Genomic DNA, 21,900 nt, shown 5'->3' with positions numbered 1-21,900 from the left:
CATATTGTGTAGCTAGAAGGCCTGAAACTAACCTGATCTAATTGTCTGTACATCTATCAATTTGACTTCTCATTATTCTTATCCTCACTGATGAAGAGTTTACCATGATCGGCATCAGCGCAATGGTCAATACCTCTCAGCAACAGGAGAGGGGCACATCTCTTTTTATCTATGTCACATGAATCTCATTAAATTCAATGAATCTTTTGAAAGTAATTACAAGCTTGCACATGGACCAAAGACTAAATTACCACAATTAACATACTTAAAGGTTCTATTAAGTAAAGTGAGATATGTGCTCATTCCTAGGGAAAATTAAACATCTTCTGTTGAAAACAGTAGATGAGCTCGAGGATATTTGATCTTCAAAGTAATAGGAAAAAGAGTGCTTTGAAGCCCACATGACTGAATCATAGATTTAATAAATAACTGTTGGAGGGTAGTTTTTGTGGCATCTTTTTCTGAGGTTTTAGCAAGTAGTAGTCCTGTTGATACAACATGACATCTCCTATTTTTAAGAGCCTTATGCCTTTTCATGAAGTTTTTGATCACAGATACTCATTTATTCAAATCTGAATGTATTAATGGCAGCAAAGTTGATTCTTCCTAAGCATTGCAGCTTCACCTGCATGCGTAAAATGAACATTAATAAATGTAGAGACTCCCAGAATTATTACCTCTCCTATGAAGAAAGGCTGAGAGAGTTGGGGTTGTTCAGCCTAGAGAAGAGAAAGCTCTGGGGGACCTTACTGTGGCCTTTCACTACTTAAGTGGGGCTTATAAGAAAGATAGGGATAGACATTTTAGTAGGCCCTGTTGCGATAGGACAAGGGGTAATGGTTATAAACTAAAAGAGAGTAGATTAGAACTAGATACAAGGAAGAAATTTTTTACTGTGAGGGTGGTGAAACACTGGAACAGGTAGGCCAGAGAGGTGGTAGATGTCCCATCCCTAGAAACATTCAAGGTCAGGTTGGATGGGGCTCTGAGCAACCTAATCTAGTTGAAGATGTCCCTGCTCTTTGCAGGGGGGGTGCACTAGATGATCTTCAAATGCCCCTTCAAACCTAAACTGTTCTGTGATTCTATGATTCTAAATCATGTACATAGATTTGGGGGAAAAAGCCTTTGACAGTAGAAAAAGAATTAATGACACTTGAAGTGCTCCCTTACATCAGCAGTGTACGTAGCTCTCTGTGCAAAAACAGCAGCATCAAATTCTTCTCTTTCTAGTGTAGTTTATGACTAATAAGTTCTTTTTCTTTTCTGTGTTGTAAAGAAAGCTTTCATGAATGAGATCCTTTTCTAAGACTTACCAGTGCAATGCATTTGCTCATAAGATGAAATCTTGTTTCCCTTCTTTTTTTTTTTCTTCTGTGCTTACAGTTGGACAATTTGTCCCAAGTAACACAGTCTCTTTCAACATTATGAAACTAATCTGTGGATCATGAAGTGAAAAATGAGCTTGCGGTTAGACAATAAAGAGTAGTGATAAAATTCTGCAGTTTGTATCACAGAAGGCTAGAGCAGGAAAAAAAATTTAGGAAAGTAAATATTAATTTTATTTGTTACTTTCACGTAAGTGAGGTGTTCTGAATTTGGTAGAAGTATGATATATGTGAACTTATCAAAAGCAATTAATACATCCTCTTGTTTGTAGTGACTGGATATTATTTATAGGATTCGAGAGAACTTCTAACTGTAGCAGTCATGGTCATTATGAGGCCTTCAGTTTAGGAAGAGCTTTGCTTAAAAACAAAATGAACCGACTTTAAAAAAAATAAAATTTTTGAAGGTGATTAAAAAATTCCCTTGAGACATTCATATAAAAATCTTGCTGCTAATTGGAAATATCCATAATTATTCAGGAGAAACACCTAATTAGCACTGAGTCAGGAAAAGATTTTGTATTAATTAATATTCATGATTTTGACAGTGGAAATCTGGTAGACAAACAGAAGAGTTATAAGAAGAAGGACTCACCTGTGACTTGTCACTTATCAGTTGAATCCACAGAGTGTGTTTGCCCTAAAAAGAACCATTTCATAAAGACTAATAGTTTACATAATTTCCTCACATTTTCTAAACAACAGATGCCAGCATAGTATAGCTAGGGAAAGACTTGCTTACACTTCTTCTAGTGTTTTAAAGTCAGTCTTCTTTCAGCCAAAACTAGAACAGGTATTGATTTTCAATTTATATTTTTCAAATTTAAATGGAGAATGAACACATGCCCTGTATAGTAATTGAACTGGAGAGGCATTTAACATCCAAGGTATTGATTAGCATTTGCTTTCTTATGCACCATTGATTGTGAACTGCAGTTAAGTCTTTTTCTGAAACATTCAGGTTTCATTCTGTATGATGTTAAGACTTGCATACTAATAACTGTGTGATAATGATTTTGTGCTGTGTCTTAATCAAACATGCACACCATTGGCAAAGCAAAAGATTTTTCATTTTGTCATTCTTAAAGTGCTTAAAAGGGATGAGATTATTTTTTATTTCATTTGGTTCGGGGTTTTTTTTTAAGATCTAGCTGTATTTAATGTGATTGCACGTTAAATGTAATTGCACAGACCTGTGCTGGATCAGGTCTCAAGAAAACAAAGAGCATGCACTGAGGTTGTAGCTTCATGTTACAACCAGGACTAGAATGTATCAGTTGCTATTCATGTAAATGATAGTGAGTGAGCTGTGATCCATTTATCATTATGATCTCAGAAGTTAGGTTAGAAGTGGGCAAGTACAGCCAGTTGAAGAACCTAATAAATTATACCCCGGTAGTCTCATTAAATATTGGGTAAAAAAAGTGCTGCCTCAGTACTGGTACTTTTACATATAGTACAGCAAGAGAAAATATTTAGACATATGCTGCTTTCAGGTACAAGGTTGATCCAGATATTCTTCTAGTGTTCTGTTTCATTACAGTTCCAGTAAGTGGTGTTCATTGTATTAACCAGAATGTGATATTTTTCACTGGCAGATAATTGTGATGATCAGTTGGTGTCTGCTTTGCCTCAGTCTTCATTCAGCAGTTCATCGGAGCTGTCTAGCAGTCACAGCCCTGGATTTGCAAGACTTAATCGAAGAGAGGGTAAGTGCATTTTATTGGTTGATTGATGTGTTTGGTTTTTTTTACGTTTTTTTTAAGCATTTTTGTACCTGTACACAACATCAAAATGATACATAGTGAGCATATTCTGGGTTATTGGAACTGGAGAGAGTTACGTTTGTTGTTTTAAGGAGAATGGGAAAGTAAAACAGTGTCAAAGAATTCACTTTGCCATGTTCAGTAAGTTTTTCCATGGTAAATTATACTTTCAGACATTTGTGAACATTTTACTAATTTTAGTGTAAAGGATTCATCCTGACTGAAACCAAAATCTTCATGTGATTTTCCAGCATAAAATGTAGACAGCTTTGGACATACGTTTACGCCTAATCTTAAAACAAAATTTAAATTAATTTTGTTTCTTAACAAGACAATAATAACATAAATAATCTCTTTTCTCTTAGAGGACAAATAGAAGAAGTGCAAACTTATGAATGTCATTGTACGTCATTCTCTAAAGAAATAAGGGTAAATGCAGATTACATTTGGAAAGGCAGGACCAGATATTCAGGAAATAGTTTTGAGAAATCGTTTTCTCTTTTTTCTGGCAATTTAAAGTCTTAATTATTGTATTTTTTTTTCTTCACTGAACCTAGTGTTTTCTTATGCTTATTCACTGACACTGAGGCAAACTATACAACTGGCACGTGGTCCAAATTTTTAGTAAAATGAAGGAAACTTGCCTGTTAGGTTATCATTTATGTTACACCTCCTCATAAATCTTCTGAAAGCTCTGTATCATTTCTAATTGTATTTGATATAGTAATTAAACGTACATTTTCAGCCTTTTTTTTAATTATGAGACACTTTCTTTTGTTAAATGCAATTAAACTTTGCTAGCATTGTTATTTTTGTCTTTTCTAACATGCAGCTAGAAGGTTTAAACACTTGGTATATGTCAGAAGATCTGGAGATTACCCATTTTAGCTGAAGTTTAGTGGTAACTCAAATCTTATATTTCATGTCAAGGATACAGTAGGAATGAGAAATGATGAATTTATTTTAATTACTGTAAACATGTTTTCTGTTCCCAATTGTCATTGGGAACAGTCTTATTATACTTTCTGTGTGAAGGATTTCTATTCTGATACTTTTTAACAGTATCTGCTAGATCATATAAAATCTGTCCAAAAAAATGTATTTAAACTGTCAAGACATATCACATTAGACTTTCTCTGTGTTTGTGGCCTATTTGTAATAAGTATTTATGTTCAAAGGTCATGTTAAAAAATACATGTAAGTACATTGAACATTAAAAAGATAAAAATTAACTTTGAAATACCAAAAAACCTCAGTCATCAGCCTCATCAGGCAAGTATCCAGGAAATCAGTCATGCTTGTCAATAACATAATAAAGACAATATTTCTTTTTTTTTTTCCCCAGCATACCAGCAAGGTTCTTGGTTTTAACATCACAGTTCTAATGCTAAGGAGGAATAAATAACTTTAGGAAAGATTCTATCAATATGTGGCAATATGGTGTTATTAGTTAAACAAAATCCCTCTTGCTGACGTACCTAAAAATAATACTCTGTTTTAAAATTATGGTTTTAAAACCAGCTAAAGTCTGGATTTAAATGAAATCAGTTTGGATGTCCAAGAGCATACATTACTGTTTCAAATCATCTTTGTCTAGTGTTTGTAAACCAATCATGATCCACAGTGTAGTCTAAGTTCAAAGAAGTTATGAAGCTCAACTTCCCACCCATTGGTAAGCTGTCTGAAAACAGGAGCATGCAGAGGCTGGAGGTGCTATATCAGCCAATGGAAGAAGGAACTTCTATGGCCACTGACTTCTGTTTAATTATTACCCAATAGGAAACAACAAAGAAACTGATTCAAAGGTGCAGTCCTGGGAGACCTCACTGAAATATTGTGTCTTAGGTCACAATCTAATGTTAAAAATTCAGCTTTAATACAGACAATAAGAACTGTGCTTGTTAATTAAAGCCATTCATATACATCAAGTTCCCCTCATATATTTAATTATTATATTTTATATCAATGCATATAATTGATAAATATGTAAATTAAATCTTAAGAATGTTTAGTACTGCCAAAAGCATTTCCAGTCTTGTATATCCACGATTTACTGGAACATTTGGAATGTACTTGTAGATAGAAACTCTATAGTGAAGAAGGAATACTCCAATCTATTATCCTAGTGTACAAATTTGATAAGCATGAACTTCTGTTTTGAATGAAATCGTGATATTAAAGAAAATTTTATGGTGTGTAAGGACTTGCCTTGATTTGAAGTAATATGCGCTCTTAGAATCTTAACTAACACATGAGTTCTCGTCAAAGAGTATATTGGTCTTCCCAAAAATGTTAAAAATTTTTTCCATTTGGCTCTTTTCATGTGCTATAAAGTTGTATTTACCATTTTAGCATACATTTTTTAGAGTTATTATTTCCTTCACATTTCCTTGTAGTGTGTGCACACATTAGAAATGCTCATAGCTTTACATCTGGTATCTTTCCATTGCATGTAGACACAAAGAAGCAAGTTGCCAAATCAGGAGATTGCTAGCTCTCTGCTTTCTCATTCCGTGTACCTAAGGTGCACAGTACTCAACAGGGTACAGATTTGAATGTCTTATTCATTTGTCATGTTCAAATATTTTGTTGGTTTAATAACTTATGACCAGACTGTTTGGTTAGGTACCTTTTGGTTCATTCAGACATAATTCTATAGAATTGTGTAGATGAGGTGAGATGAAAAATTTCTTCAGTCTTCAACAAATTAACCTGAAATAAATTAGCCTTAACTTATATTTCTTTTTTTCATTGAGAGTAGAGACTCAGTACTCACTATGGAACAAGGAATATCTTTTTTGTACTGAATCTGTATTTAACTCTTTTCTGTGAATTTTCAAGGGAAAACCTGACTATATTTGTAGGTCTATATACATGAAAGTTTTATCTGGGTGGAACAAAGCAAGTGATTATGATATGATATGATATGATATGATATGATACATGGTTATAAACAAATGGATTTAGTCACACAATAAATGATTGTTAAACTTTATAGACTGCAAAAAAGATCTGTTATTAGGAGAATATGACTTGGGTTGCTGTGTTGTCAGTGATCTCATGGAAGCAATGACTACATCATTAAAGTTTCAAAATAAATTGTCTGATAATTGTAAATGAGTTTGCCTTTAATATAGATAATTCTGTACTTTGAATAAAACCAAATAATTTATTCAGCCAAAGTTAGTGTTTAGGAGTGATTGTGGCCTTCTAACATTCAATTTAGACAAGCAGATTATGGTCCCAGTCTGATAATATACTTGGTTCTTAAAATGCCAAAATTAGGGAAAATTGAACACAATTTAGACAAGAAAAAGTATAATGTTTTTACAGAGATTACTTAGGAGTCAAATTGTTGTAATTCATCGGTAAAGAAGTAAAACAAATGTACATATAAACCCACACTGTTTCAATTGACAAAGAAAAGGTAGAAATTAGCAGGAAATTTATCAGGAATGTGGGAAGTTGCACTGAAGGGAGGAATAGTTCTTTAACCATATAGCTTTTTGTTTACTAAATGTAGCAAATTGATAGGAAAAGTTAAAGGGATTGAGGAGAGAATGCTGTAGGAGACAGATTAGTAAAACAGCTAACTGCAATAGTATTTCAGCGCTGTTTGTAAAGGAAAAGGGTAATGCTGAATTACAGGAAGACAAAGTTTTTTCAGTCCATTAGCAGCTAAGGAAAGTGATAACATCTAGGAATAACTTCTTAAATGTTCTTCAAACTTTTAATTATTATTAGTGCATCTGTTTCCTGAAGCTTTGCAAATACTCAAGCACAGCCAATGAATACTCCTGCTAACTGCTGAAGTAGTTACTCTGACATCAGGTCTGCCTGTAACAATTGAAAAGTAGATAGAAGAGTCAAGTAACAAGAACTAAGTAAAAAACCCAAACGCTAATAGTAGTCAAATATTTTTAATGGAAAAATAGAAAACACATGATTTAATTATTTGAGGTTAGTAGACATAAATGCAGGGATTTAATATATGTGGAATTTGACTTTTGGACTAATGCTGTATGACTTTCAAATTTTAAATCATAACACAATATCAATACAGTCCAAATTAAATGGATTAAGATCTAGCTGGTTGATCTCCAAAGCATTTATCATTACCGTATAAAGGTGTTTCCACAGAAGTTCAGAGAAAACTCTAAGGCCAACTCTGTTCAATACTTTTCTTGATTATATACAAGTAAACACAAATCATTTAAGATGAAATGTGTAAATGACATGAAGATTGGTGATACAGTAAGTAATCATGGCAAAGCAATTATGCAGAGCTAAGGTATTCAATTTACCTATTGAAATAAGCACTTTAACATCGTTACTTACAAAGTGTTTAGAAGGAAGAATGGAGGTCATACTTATAGAATAGGAACTGTATTCTACAAAGTTGCGACTCAAAAATTAATCTGAGCATTGAGCTGAATTAGTGATTCTCCTTTAGCATATTCTCTAACAAAAAGAAATAATGAAGCTTTTGTATAGAGGAACAGAAGAAAGGAGTTCTTACTGTCCATATAGCTGTATAATTTACCACTGAACTGTGTTGTAAAATTCCAGATCATGAAAAGCTTGTTGAAAAACTAGGCTGTTTTTCTATGCTGGTTCCACCACTGTGAATAGGTGACATGGAAAAATGTTTGGGGACGTATTTTTTTTAAATGTATATTTCCATATGAGGCTAAAAGAAACAAAAGAGAGAAAGAAACCAAAACCCCCCAAAACAAATGAGAAAAACAAAGAACACCCTGGTTAAGCTCTTAGATCTGCAAAGACTTGAAAAAGCCAGGTGGGGACAGAAGCATTTAAGGATTTGTATGTCTTGAAAGTAGGCACATCATCCAAAGGAGAGTCCTTCCGCCCCCCCCCCCCCCCCCAAAGTTGATAGGTAACACATGCTTCTTTATAGGGAGGAATGAGGTATCCCAAAAGAACAGAAAAAATGGCCAGCATGCAGAGCATGCCTACCAGGACTGGTGAGAGGAACCATAAGTACCAATATCTAATCTGGGCCATCAAGGATGTGCCTCTGTCCACTGCTAATATTTTTCATGATGAGCAGTCAGCTGAAGTTTGGCACTATAGACAGTTTGCTCCCTCTGCAAATGTAGGTTTCTTGACATATTATCTCCCAACCAGGATCTGTGGAAAAGCCCTCTGCCAAGCAGAGAGAAGATTGTGTTATTGTTGAGGTCAGGGTCGTCTTGTTTTGTCTACATGGGATCAGTATTTCATGCTGGTTGTACATACACAAAGTCCTCTCATTCACCATTCCAATCCCACTGGAAAAGGTTTATTAATGGGACTGTGAACCATTATACCCACGAATGCAGGCCTTCTTTTGAATTAATGAACTTTTGCAACTTTATGGGCGAAAACTTCAGAAAAGAGTTGCTCTACAAGAGTACAAGTACCCATGGAAGAGCCTTGATATTTGGGCAGCTAAATGAGCTGGATAGGGATTTGGCTGTGATTGCCTCGCCCCATATTCACACACAATTACTTGATTAGAATATGACAGAAGAAAATTGAATATAGAAGTTGTTAAGTAGCCAAAAAATCTGCCTTACAGCTTTCTATTTCCCTGAAGTAGGAGGAAACCCATGTATTTTAATTATGCTGTCAGTTTACATTGCCAGATTTTGAGAAGTGGCCTGGAAACTTGAATGCATTAACAGCTACCAAATAAAGGATAGCTTATTCAATATGGTACTGTAAAGTTGTTTGTGGTTTGTTTTTTTTTTTTAATAAAACGCTGTTGTTGAATCACTTTTGGAGAACTTGCACTAAGTAGGTCAAAATGGATTAAAGAATTCTACCTATCAGTAGCTAAAGAAAACATCAAGGAAACAGTTAAAGAAAAAAATAACATTTCTCACAAAGTAAGAAGGTTTATTTTCAGAAATTTTCTTTTTTTTTTTTTTTTAAGAAACAGTTTAACTTGCATAATCTAATGCTAACAATTAAAATAAAAAAGCAGACAAATTAAAAAACTTAATAGCAGTTAGGTTTGTTAGTCACCAAAAGATAATTAGAAAGATCTTAGTCCCTCCATTTCATTAGTATGCAAATAAAATTCATTAAGGCTGATATTTTACTTTAGTACAAGCAATAAGAAAATGAAGATAGAATGAAAAAGACCCAATCTGATGGTAATCATTCAGCTTTTATAAATTAACAGCAAATCTAAGTTGATCCAGCTAACATCATGGCTTAGAGTTTTGTGACTTACCTGACTTCAATAGGTGTGTCGGGAAAAAGGCAAAAGTGACAATGTAAATCTGTTATATTTAAACTAAATAAAATAAGCAGTGGCTACAGTGACTTATGCATAAAAGATCAGATGATGCATACTGCTACATAGTCAGTGAAATTCCTGTACCATTCAGTTTCTGAGGAAGAAATCATAGATTTTTTTTTCCTTAACTACTGCAATAATTACAGCTTTTAGTGTGAACATTGCCATCAATCTCTCAGTCTTTTAATTACAATTTTTTTTAATACCATTTCATTTTTTCTATAGAAAATGGTTTTAAACACCTGTTTTAAACACCTTAAAGAAAATATATATGGATGCATATGAAAGTTGTATATGGTATTGTAGGTGCACTACAAGTTTTAAGAAATTATCAAGTTTACACCAGCTTCAGTGAAGGCAAAATTTGAAACAGTAGTATTTTATTAATGTCTAAAGTGAAATTTATGCTGGTTTTGTTTTGCTTTGTTTTGGGTTTGTGTATGTGTGGTGTGATTCTGATATTGCAAAAGTGTGTATGGGAGAAAGAAAGAAAGAAAGAAAAGGAAGGAAGGAAGGAAGGAAGGAAGGAAGGAAGGAAGGAAGGAAGGAAGGAAGGAAGGAAGGAAGGAAAAAGTAAATTACTCCTAAGTAGAGTAAGTAAATAGGATAAAAACTTTAGAAATATTTTAAATATTTATAGAGCAATGTGCTTTCATGAACATTTATGAGGAGTTAGGAATATTCATACAGTTATTTCCAGAAACCGAATGCCAGCTTTGTTGTCAAAATTTATTCAAGAGTAACAAAGCATAACAAAAGGTTTCATCCAGATCTATTTCCTGTGTGAGAACACCTGTGGAATAACAAATTCAAAGTATGGTGAAATGCACAGAAGAAGCAAGGAAATGGTAATAAGGGTATTTTAATGCCATTGTTTGGGACTGTTTTTCTATCTGAAATACAGCTATGGGAATAGAAAAAAAGTGAGAACATTTTTTGCAAAAAGTTGCGTAGAACTACAATATTCAAATAAAAATTTACTTCAGAAGTCAAATTTGCTACAACTCATGTATGTTATCATTTTTGTTAAACTCAATATAATAAAAAATAAAAAACTTGATCTACCAATATTGATATTTTGCATTTAGATAGTTTTAAATAATATTTTTTTAAAATCTTAGGTAAAGGCTGAGTTTTATCCAAACTTTGAATTAATGTGATGCCTTTTAGAAAGTCATAGCAAAATTTGAGTCCCAAGCCTGTTTTGCAGTATGAAAAATTTAAGTTCATACCTCCTTTAATATTTTGAAGGATGGAAAAATAGATCGTAAGTGCTAATGCATCTGATTTTCCTCAAATTCTTCCTTGCATGTTTGAGGCAGGAGGGATGTCAGATTTTTTTTACTGACATATCAATAACACTCAAAACCATTCACCTATTGCTAGATGTGCTAAGATCAGAGATTTTTGACAATTTCCTAAATTAAAAAAGGGTAAGAATTTTTTGATATGATGTAATCTTGACTAATTTCATTTGTAATGAAAAAAATTTAGTGTCTTAAATTGTAATTTTTAAAGAATTCTTAAATTTTTCAATTCTAAGGGAAAGTAATAAAAAAAATAAAACATTCTTCCTTCCACACCCCTAGAAAAGTTTAGAGACTTTAATTTGACAAAGGATCTGTCTCTTGTTATGTCCTTTAAAATATTTTTCCTTACCCTGTTAGTGTTCAATTTGCTGGCATACAAGATGGGCTTTTCTGTGTTATGATCCTGCTCATACTGCCATTGCACTGGGACAGTACTGCCGTACCAGCTTGGAGATGGAGAGCTCAGAATTCCTAAGCTAAATTAACCTCAAAGCCCTACAAAATGGTGGCATTTTGATGAATATCTTAGTCACTATTTCCCTCAGTGTCAGATAGATAATTCAACTAAATACAGTCATAACTTTTTTAATATTATGTTACATTTATTATATTTCATTCTAATCTACATCTTTAGACATCAAAAAGATGAAGAAAGTCCTATACTAAGCTACTTTAGAAAATAGTACATAAGAGATAAAATTAGACACTCATGAAACATATGGCATAAGTAACAGACTACTAATGTTAAATTGACTAGTATCTAAAGTAGAACTAACTGGTGGAAAGTAACTTTGACTTGACTGTCTCATCTTTTTGCTATACAAGCGAACAGAAACAAAGTATCCATTAATGGGATTTTATTTTTAAGATTTTAAATTAAATTCAATATTAAAGATAGACATATTATTAAATAATAGCTTAAATACACAGCTATATTAGAAAATGGCATTATGTAGGCAAAACGCATATTTATATTTTCATTCATTTTTTAAACTTTCTGTCATAATCTGGTCCTGCTTGGGAGACAAATGACTTAGGAGAGTTTTTGAAGTGAGATTGACAGTGAAATCCTAATACTTAGCAGTTTTACAATAAATTTCAGGGATGTCCAGGCAAGTTGAAGAAGAGCAGTCTCTGTCTAACAGTCATATATCCTTTAGTTTTTCTTCCAAACCAGAAATAATTTATATTCTAGATGAATAATTTTCAGTTGCAAGTTGTTGTATGTAAAGTGTTAGTGTGGTAGGTTGACCCTGGCTGGGTGCCAGGTGCCCACCAAAGCTGCCTATCACTCCCCCTCCTCAGCTGGACTGGGGAGGGAAAATTTAATAAAAGGCTTGTGGGTCAAGACAAGGACAGTTTAATAAAATGAAAGCAAAGGTCATGCACAAAAGCAAAGAAAAAAAAAAAAAAAAGATGTTATTCTCTACTTCCCATCAGCAGGCAATGTCTGGCCACTTCCTGAGAAGCAGGGCTTCTGTACATGTAGTGGTTGCTCCGGAAAATGAAAACGCCCCCCCTTCCATCTCCCTTTACTTAGCTTTTATAGCTGAGCTGACATCATATTGTATGGAATATCTGTTTGGTTAGTTTAGGTCAGCTGTCCAGTCTATGTCCCCTCCCAAGATCTTGCCCAGCCCCAGCCTGCCATTGAGGGGGGCAAAAAATGTTGGAGAGACAGCCTTGATGCTGTGCGAGCACTGCTCAGCCGTAGCCAAAACACTAGTGTGTTATCAACACCTTTCTAGCTACCGATGCAGAGCACAGCACTACGAGGGCTGCTATGGGGAAAATTAACTCCATCTAAGCCAGACCCAATACAGTTAGGCAGAGAAATTAGTGCTAGATCATGAAAATTAGTGTAAAATAAAACAATTACAATACATTTGCTACTATACTTCTTTCAGATTTCCAGTGAACAATGAAATCTATCCATGGTTCCTCAATCAACTTTGCTGTTGTCCGGGAACTTGACTGATAACCAGACAGGCTGTAATAAATTATTTGGATGTAGTGAATGGAAAGAGAGTATAACAAAGGTTTCAGCTGTACAGAGCAGTGTATAACAGCTCATTAACTTCCTTGTCCATGTTGGAATGAATTCCATTAATTGCTCCTGGTATAAACATCACACAAAACTGCAATGGTCCATCTTCAAGCAGCTACACTTGTAAGATAACTGTGTGGACTTGTCTTTATGATTTTCTTCACCCACAGTGGGGTTGTTCCCATACCTCCTCCTAATGACTGAAATCAGAAGAAAAAGGTCAAGTAGCTCCATCAGCAAGATTACTGATGTATAAACAGAAGTGACAATGTACTTTAAGGGTTTTTTTAAGACAGTTAAATTAGCATAATTGTAAATAGTGAGGTAGAGTTAAGTAGAATTTATTTGGATGGAATCAGTAGAAGTTTTTACGAATTTTTTTTAAACTCCTTTATAGAAGTAGTCTTTTTAGAGACTTGTCTGCCCGCTGCTTTATTTTTCTTTGTTATTATTTAACAAAAATAAGAATTCTCTTATAAGTTTAGTAATACAAAGTTCAGTATTATGCATTTTTATATACTACTGTCATTTAGGAATCAACAGATTTTAATACATCTTAAAATTAATATTCATGTCATTTGCAGGATCAAAAGTATTTCCACTAGTTATTTTCTGTAGTTAAATTATAAGCATGTGGATACTCCTCTTGCTTTCTGTTGTTGCAGTCTCTTTGTAGTGTCACATTGGTACTTGGTACCAGTTAGTACCAAATATAAATTTGGCCTTCGCTTCCTATCTTGTAAATTATAGCTCAAGAACCATGTTAAATGAAAGTAAAAGGTCATCAATAAATTAAGCTGATCGGACTTCAGTAGCTCAGGGTAAAAAGTTCTCTTCCTTTATATAGTACATGAATTTATCTAGGCTACCGGCACTACTGCTTTTTTGTTCCTCAAGAATAATTCACGTTACAGTTTTTTGTTGTTTAAGTGTGGGGTTTTTTTGCTTGTTTGTTTGTGGTTTTTGGGGGGGGGGGGTAGAAAGGCCTTCCTTTCCTACCAATAAAAAAAAAATTGTTCTTCATTTTATACAGTCATTCATTCTTCATATTAACCTGTTTTTCATTTTACTTTTGACAACTGAAATACAGTTGTGCATTAATCTCATGATGACTGTGTCTAGAAAGCAAATAAAGGGTGCACTATTTACATTTATGCACAGGTCTCAGTTCAGCCTTTTTGTAAGGGGTGGTTTGGACTTTCTCTTTGTGACTAATGTGAGCATTGCAGGAATGGAGTGACAGCCACTGCAAAAGTCAACTCTGCAAATACTCTGAGGTCAGAAGCTGAGCATTTATAATAAATTTATCATACCTTTTGGCTGATGTAGTCTCTAGTCCTTCAGTAGAGAATTATCTTGAATAGCAGTGGTGCTGATTTCAGAGATAGCTATGCATCACTGCACACTAAGGTTGCTGTCTGCCTGAACATGAGTGGATTGCAGGATGTCTCACTCATAGATTATCCCCTGTACCATTTGCATGACAACATAAAGAGATCATTGCTAAATAGTCTGACCTGCAAAGGAACAGGTAAAAGAAAAAACAAAAACATTTTGGGACTCATAGCAGTTCTACATTGTTATGAACAAATGTCACAAAAACTTTGCGAAAAAAGGATAATTTGAAATAAATTGTTTTGGACAGAAGATAAGCAGGGAGAAATGTAACCCTAGATAATCCTTTTTGAGGAATTAAGTGTAAATGAAAGCCCAAAATAAAAATCCAAAATAAAAATCCAAATATACATTAACAAATCCATTTCAGGAGATGTTATCCATTGCGTTCAAACCTATTGAATCATTCTCAGAATAACATAATGTACCTGAAAAATCAACAGGAATCCTCAAGACTTTTTAAGATTTCAAATCCAAACCAGAATTTTGAGTCCATTACCCAACAATTTTGTGAAAAATAATTTTTAAAAAAAGATCATGAGAAACTAGTACTAACTATATCTTCAGGAAAGATGAGAAGGACTTAGTTAATAGCATTTGCATCACTGCCAGACACGTGTTTTACTACAAGTTTTAATCTTTGAATAAGGACTCTGAAGACTGAAAAATATTTTACTCAATAGTTTCCAAGGTATTATAATAAAAGAAGTATTATAATAAAAAAGTATCTTCACCCATTTTATCAACATTTATTTTTTGTTGATAAATTGAAATGGTCTTTTATTTTAGAACTTCTCAAATGCAACAAAATATATACAGTACTGAACACCCTGCAAGTGTGAGCAGTATACTACAAGTATAGCTAATACAATTTTGAAATACACATGGAATTTTAAGTAGATAATTAGTGTCATTGATCAGGCATTGATTTAAAAATATCCACAGCTGAGATCTCCAGTGTTGCCAGCTGCAAGAAGAGAAGCACAAGGGTGGGAATTTTAACACAGGCATAATCCAGAACCCTTTGATGTGAATAGAGCTTTAAGCATAATTTGTGATGATAGTTGTTTCATTTCAGTAACACTGTGAAATTCCATTGAAAATTCTGAATTTTTAAAAGGGAATAATTGTAATAATTTAATAAAAATATGTAAACAAGTGTATAAAATAGACTTAATCCAAATCTTTTCAGTATTGTAATTTATTTGTGTTGTTTTGTGAGTGATGAGTAAAAGTTGTGCTCATTGTTTTTAGAAATAAAGCAGCCAAAGTCTGCCTTTGATACTAAATCCTTGAGCTATAGAAAGAAGGATGTTATTCTGATGGGAAATCAAAAGGATCTATTGATTTGAAAGTGTAAATTGTCAAAAACAGACTGGCAGGAACTCACTGATTAATCAGTTTTCAGACAGCTCTTGATATTTCAACTTCTAACATTTTAAATGGGATTAAGCTGCCTCATGTCAGTGTACCCAATTTCTAAATATAGAATGAAGGGATGAAGTGGGATCTCCACTTTTGCTGTTGTTGAGAGAGATAAATAGATTTATGTTTGGCAAGCACAACCCTTTGAGGTTATTGTATGTCTGTATTTCTGAAATAGGATGTTTGAAATTTAAGAGAATTTATAAAATCATTGAGCTTTTACTTAAGCACAAAACCAAAAAAAGGGCCCAAAGTGAACTGTAGTCAAGTGTGGATTCATCTTAAATTCAGGTGCTTCAAAATTTTAAAAGTATCTTCAATGAAACCAAAATCAGGTCTGATTAGGGATGAGAAAGAACTGGAAAATAGATCACTATTTATTAGAAATAATTGAATTTTTTTCTCATTTTTCCCAGCTCTTTTTCCACAAAAGATTTTTCATAAGATATTCAGTGGACCATTTGAGTGTCTTTCAATGTATCTTTACAATATTTTATATCCAAAAGCTTCAAGACATCTTATAAACTTGTTTTGATTAATGAGCCATGAGAGTTTAAATAGACATTTTAGCTTTATTAATCATAATAATTCTGGGCAATGTGTATAGTGTTGTTTTGTTTAGTCCTTTGCTAAGATATTGTTTTATGTCTCTAGGTCTTCAGTGACTTCTCACAAAGAGCCACCTTGTTAACTGCAGAATATTCTTTTGATTTTTTTGCTAATAAATGTGGGACACATTACATTGCTAAAAAGAGTATTGCATTCTGAAGTGACCACTAGTTGGCAAGAGACACATCTTTCTCTGTAGAAACTAATTGCTCCTGAATGAAACTGATACTGGAAAAATCTTCTACTGCCTTAAAAATTGATGGCTTTGCAGTTTTTCAAAGTTCAGCTGTTATAGATAAATTATTTTGAATTACTAAAATGTAAGTATTCTGACTTAGGTTTACAAAGTTTAACACATCCATAACCATATGCATTTCCATTTTGCTAAGATGCAAATATTCAATAGAAAGACGAGTAAAAGTATTTTGAACATTAGCTATCTGTGCCTCATACATAATCTAAAATACAATAAACCAGAACAGATTTTGGTTTTGCTATTGATTTTTAAAGAAGAATCAGGCTTCTTGTATTTTAAAGTAATAATTCAATAGCTTTGTTTTCTGTGACATTCTGCTTTCTGCACTTACCCTCTAGCACTGTAGGCATGTTTAGGTATAATGTCTTTATCATAAATTGAAAATTATTTGTTTAATTGGCCCCGACTACTTTTCAAAGTTACCATTTTTACCCCCTCTAATATCCATAGCAGTAATAGTTTTAAAATATATTTTGTAGGGAAATCACAGTCTCTAATAAGTAGTTTCTGTATATACTCACAGGACTAACTACTAATTCACTGCAGAAGGCCAGCTTTCTACATTTAGTAAAAAGTCAACCTTGAAATTGGTAAGCTTAGAAGAGTAGTCATGAAAGAGTAGCTCAGGCAAAAATGAAACGACCCATTAAAATCATAGATTTCACAACTCATTACATTGTTGACTGTGTTTCCTCAAGGGATTGTTTTGCCTTGTGGAGAACTAAGAAGGGTTGATTATTTTTCTAGCCTGTAGAAATGTGGAAAAGCTTTCATCATTTAATTTTTTATGAGATGGAAGTGCTAGAGATATAAGTATAAAAAAAAGCAATTTCAGCTTATTATTTCCTGATTAAAAACAAAACAAAACAAACAAAAAACCCCACCTCACCTTCTATTTAGAACTGCAACAAAGAATCTCTCATTTTTGCTGCTAAATGAGTATTCGTCACATAAAATTAATTATGTGATCATAATTGGTGCCTTTAAGTTTCCTAGTGTGTGTACATGGAAACGTTGAGTAGTGTAAACAAACTATTATGAGTAGAGATGTTTAAGGGACCATACATATGCATAGGATTCTTCATGCTCAAATGACAGAGCACAAAAACCACCATGGCTCTGTTCTCATTTCTTAAGAGCATGCAAGATATTTTTCCTCTCACAAATCCAGAGAAGTTTTCTGTGTCCATCTTTCCCAGGACTCCTAGAAACTTATTTCCATATTCACCTACTTGACTAATCCATGGGTTTCACTTTATTCTCAAAGAGAGTATTTTTAGCTAGAGTGAGACTTTGTAAGCCACTGTTAAGCAGTTGTCCCTCAGGTATTAATCATTTTCTGGGACTGCAAATTGAAAAGAAGCCAGGAAGAATTTGGCAAAGTTAGGACTGAACTGGGATTTCTGGCACATAAAATTATGACACCAGGAATGTCAGTAGGAATATTGCTGGACTGTTTGACCTAGTGCCAGGACCTGAAGCATCTGGAGCCTCCTCCTGGGAGGGAGTACACAGTGACAGACAAGAAAAAATTTCTAAATGCCAAGATTTTGCTTTACGGAAGACAAGATTCCCAGTGCAGTTGCTGGCTATATTGCATCTACAGTAGCTCTCAAGTTCTTTCATGTGTCTTTTCCACTCATTTTTCTAACCTTTACACAATTTCTAAGATCAGAAGAGACAAAGGCACAATTATTCTTGTAGCTTCCTACTTGCTGAGGCAGTTTTGGCTTACATGGTTACAAATGTCCTTCTGGCCTTTAATCCAGGTTCCAGACTGACTTGACTCAATTTCACAGTTGAACCACCAGATATTCAAACTAGAACTGAAGTCACTGTACCCGGTTGACTGTCACATATAAGAACTGACCCTGCAGCTACAGAATATCCTACCATGAAAATAGTTACCAGAAAAAAATCCTTACCCCCAAATCTCTAAAGAAATTGTTACCTGTAACTGATTCAGGTTTTGGTGCTGATGAGCCTTTGACTTCTCATTGGATCAAAAGAAGGTAGGACCTTATTATCTTCATCCATGTCATAAAAGTTGCCTACTGGCAATATCTGTTTGCCTTCCATTTGTGCAGCATGCTTGATATTTTTTGCCTCACAGTATCAATATTTATGAAAAAAATTATGACTTTATAAGATCATAATTTATTCTCTCTGAGAGTCATTCATTACCATCCCTTATTTTCAGCTCACTTAAAGACTTTCTTCAAATATTCTTCACATATTAAGTATTTATGTAGTATTTATGATGAATCTGATGCAGTTGTATTAAACCTCTTTAACTGAAGTCCAGTTCAAGTCATAGTGGAGTTCTTTGTCTAAATATATGCTTCTCATCTTTGATCAAAGTCTTGTCTTTCTATACTGAATCTTCTGTATTCCCATCATCTAAATAAAGCAGATGGAAGTGAGCTGCAAAATAAACTTCCTCATTTCAGTTCTGGTACCTGGTGTTAGCCCATAAATCTCAGCAGTACCTGTACTTGAATGGAGCAGTGCAGGCAGACCTTTCAGAGTTACCTTTTAACAGATCTTGTTCATTTGTTTGCAATGGTTTGTATGTCAGCCAAATGTGGCGGTTGATGAGGAAAGGAAAAAAAAAAACCAACAAACATATTCTTTACACATATTCATCTTCTATAACTAGCAAAATCCTGAACTAAATCTTAGAGTTACTAAGGGCATTTGTCAGATAAAAAGAGAAAATAGAAAAAGAGAGAAAAATAAGCCTGAAACAACTAAAGATTTCAGTCTAGTTGTAAGTCTGACAGGATTTGAAAAACTTGGAAACAGGGACTTGCAGTTGGAAGTAATGGAAAACCTTAATAATAAACCTTGCTACCAAAATTTCCTATAATGTAATTCTTCCTGCATTTTTTACACATCGGTTGATTTGAAATCCAGATCTATATCTTTTCCATTTCATGTAACTTCATAAGGGAGGAAGAACATGTCAGCTCTTGACAGGCTATGGTTGGGCAATCAACATTCAGAGCTGATACCTGGCTGTAAAAGGCTCCATTAATATGATCAGCTGAGGGCAGGGTTGTGATTGATTAGTGGCCCATTCCAAGCCTGTTTGTATATCATCCTATTTGGTAAAACAAAATGTACTTATTAGTGCTAAATTACTTAAGGAATATGAATTGAAAGTGGAATTTTAGCTATCAGATCTCTGATTTCTGTGGTGGCTCATAGAGCAGACTGTCAGATACTGAATAAATAAAAAGGCAAACATAATATTTGTGGTTTTTTCTAGAGACTATACTTGGACCTCTGAAGATACCAATGCTTTACCACCTAAGTGAAGATATTAATGTTTTAGTAACAGAATTGTATATTTATATATTTGGGTTAGCCATTTTAGAATGACACAAAGTCATTCTATATTGGTGTAGTTTACAAAAGTATTCGGTTTAACTTCCTCCCCTTCACACCCTGATAAGGCTATGATACCACAGGTATTCTTTGTACTAGTGTTGGAGAATAGAACATTCTTGGTTATTTTATTTGTAAAGTAGTTACATGTTAATAGCTTTCCAAAAGTCTTAATTTCCCTCCAGAAGGGAAGCTCCTCCTTGACACTTAAATATGCAAAACTCGTACAAGATTTGCAGCTGGAAGAATTCAGGCAACCTGGTGTTTCGTGTTATTTTGTGAGTGCCTGCTTTAAGTGGGAGATGAGAGATGTGGGACAGAATGTCTCTGATGACAAAACTGGAAGAGCTTAATACACTGCTTTCCAACAAACACCTTTGTGGAAAATTTGACTTTTTTAACACCTTTTTTTAACTTAATATCTCCTGCAGTACTATAGTATTCTGGTCTGACTAGGAGAGCAGATTTATTTCTATTGGAGATGATCTTTTTGCTGAGAACCTGAGTTAAATTTGATTATCAGCAGTTAAGAACATGTTGACTTTCCTATCCATATTTTATCTGTTATATTTGCTTTCCTTTTCATTTGTTGGACCAGCTGTTGAAGTCTGTCGTGTTCTGGTGAAGCTTCAGCTTCTATTTTGGTCTTCCCTTAGAATATGAAACTATGGGTTAGACTTGGTATGCAGAATGAAACCTCTCAAACAGACTCCATTATTTGACAGTTTCCGCACTCAGGCGACATCATTATCAATGCACAGCTATAAAACTAATGTTCTGGCAAAAGTTTAAGTCACAGCAACTGGAAAAGATCTTCCTGTTGTTTAGCTTGTGATTTTGTTATTATGCAGTAAAAGAAAAGACTGGTCACAGAATAAAGGATGTTTCTTTTTACAATTGGCAATTAAAAAAAGATGCTAATATTAATGAATAATTAATAAAGTATTCTCTTTTAATTATTAGTTAGTAGTTTCACCATCATCTACTTATTTAATAACAAAGATCAATATTGTCTAAGTATTAGTTTTCACTGGGAAGAAACCTTTACCATACTTTATCTTCGTTCACCTGCTTAAGTAGACAAAATTTCCTCATAAGGACATAAATCTGCAAAACCAAAAAATATAAGGTTATCATGTGGGCAGATGCATTATCTATATCATGTCTCAGAATTTTCAAGCTCTAAATCCACCTCTCTTAGAGGCAGAGACTGAGTTTTTGTTCTTTGGACTGTTTTTAACCAATTTGGCCTCAATCCTTGACTAAAGATCTTCAGATTACATATGAGTAAATAGAAACAAGTTCTTGAGTTCATAAAACCATTTGCAATCCAGTTAGTAATGTAGATTTCTTAGCCACCTGACATTCATAAATCAAATAACTATTATGTTGTTAAAATTTAAGGGACTTCAAGGGATATGTGTGTGTGTATATATATACACACATATGCTTTTGTGATGGGTACTGTCAGCTTCTCTTTTTTTAATGTATATGTGATGTGTATATATATATATGATGTATGTATTTATATATTATGTGTATACATATATATATGAAGTTTATCATAATAATCTACTTCAGGAAATCTTTAAAATATTATTGTCAAAATTTCACCTCAAAGCAGCCTACGGTTCCCTAACGCATTTGAGATAATGAGACAGCCATGAAATCTCTTAGAAATAAGAGCAGAGAGAGCAGTCCTATTTCTCATTCAATATCCATCTAGCAAATCCTGGATACCCTGTCATCTAGGATAATGTTTCAGGATATAGAGTTAGTTAAGCTGCCGTATGAATGTCTGCTCATAGACAGCAACACCACAACAGTACTGTCAGACATGAGTTTGCAGTTGAAAATTAGTAATTGCATAAATATAGATGTAAATGAAACACATATATTATCTGGTCACATTCTCTTTATGGTTATATCTATTTTTTGCCTTTTATTTTGTCCTGAAAAGAGGAGGGTTTTTTAGTAATTAGCATTTTATTTACCTGTATGTTACAA

At 33.7% G+C, this 21,900-nt stretch overlaps 1 protein-coding gene across 1 annotated transcript in view; it reads left to right on the top strand.

Moving 5' to 3' along the window:
• Positions 1–2,979: 2,979 nt before the first annotated feature.
• Positions 2,980–21,900, top strand: part of CNTNAP4 (contactin associated protein-like 4) — a gene marked incomplete at its 5' end in the record, with an annotated part of 203,951 nt that continues 185,030 nt past the window's right edge. The window contains one exon of the mRNA XM_010568747.1: positions 2,980–3,097. Coding sequence (XP_010567049.1) covers positions 2,980–3,097 — 118 coding nt within the window. The remainder of the gene's footprint in view (positions 3,098–21,900) is intronic.

Source organism: Haliaeetus leucocephalus, unplaced genomic scaffold (assembly GCF_000737465.1).
Source record: "Haliaeetus leucocephalus isolate CR32 unplaced genomic scaffold, Haliaeetus_leucocephalus-4.0 Scaffold251, whole genome shotgun sequence".
In the NCBI taxonomy this organism is placed as follows: Eukaryota; Metazoa; Chordata; class Aves; order Accipitriformes; family Accipitridae; genus Haliaeetus; species Haliaeetus leucocephalus.
The sequence above is the reverse complement of the archived record's forward strand: the minus strand, read 5'-3'. Positions and strand labels throughout refer to the sequence as shown.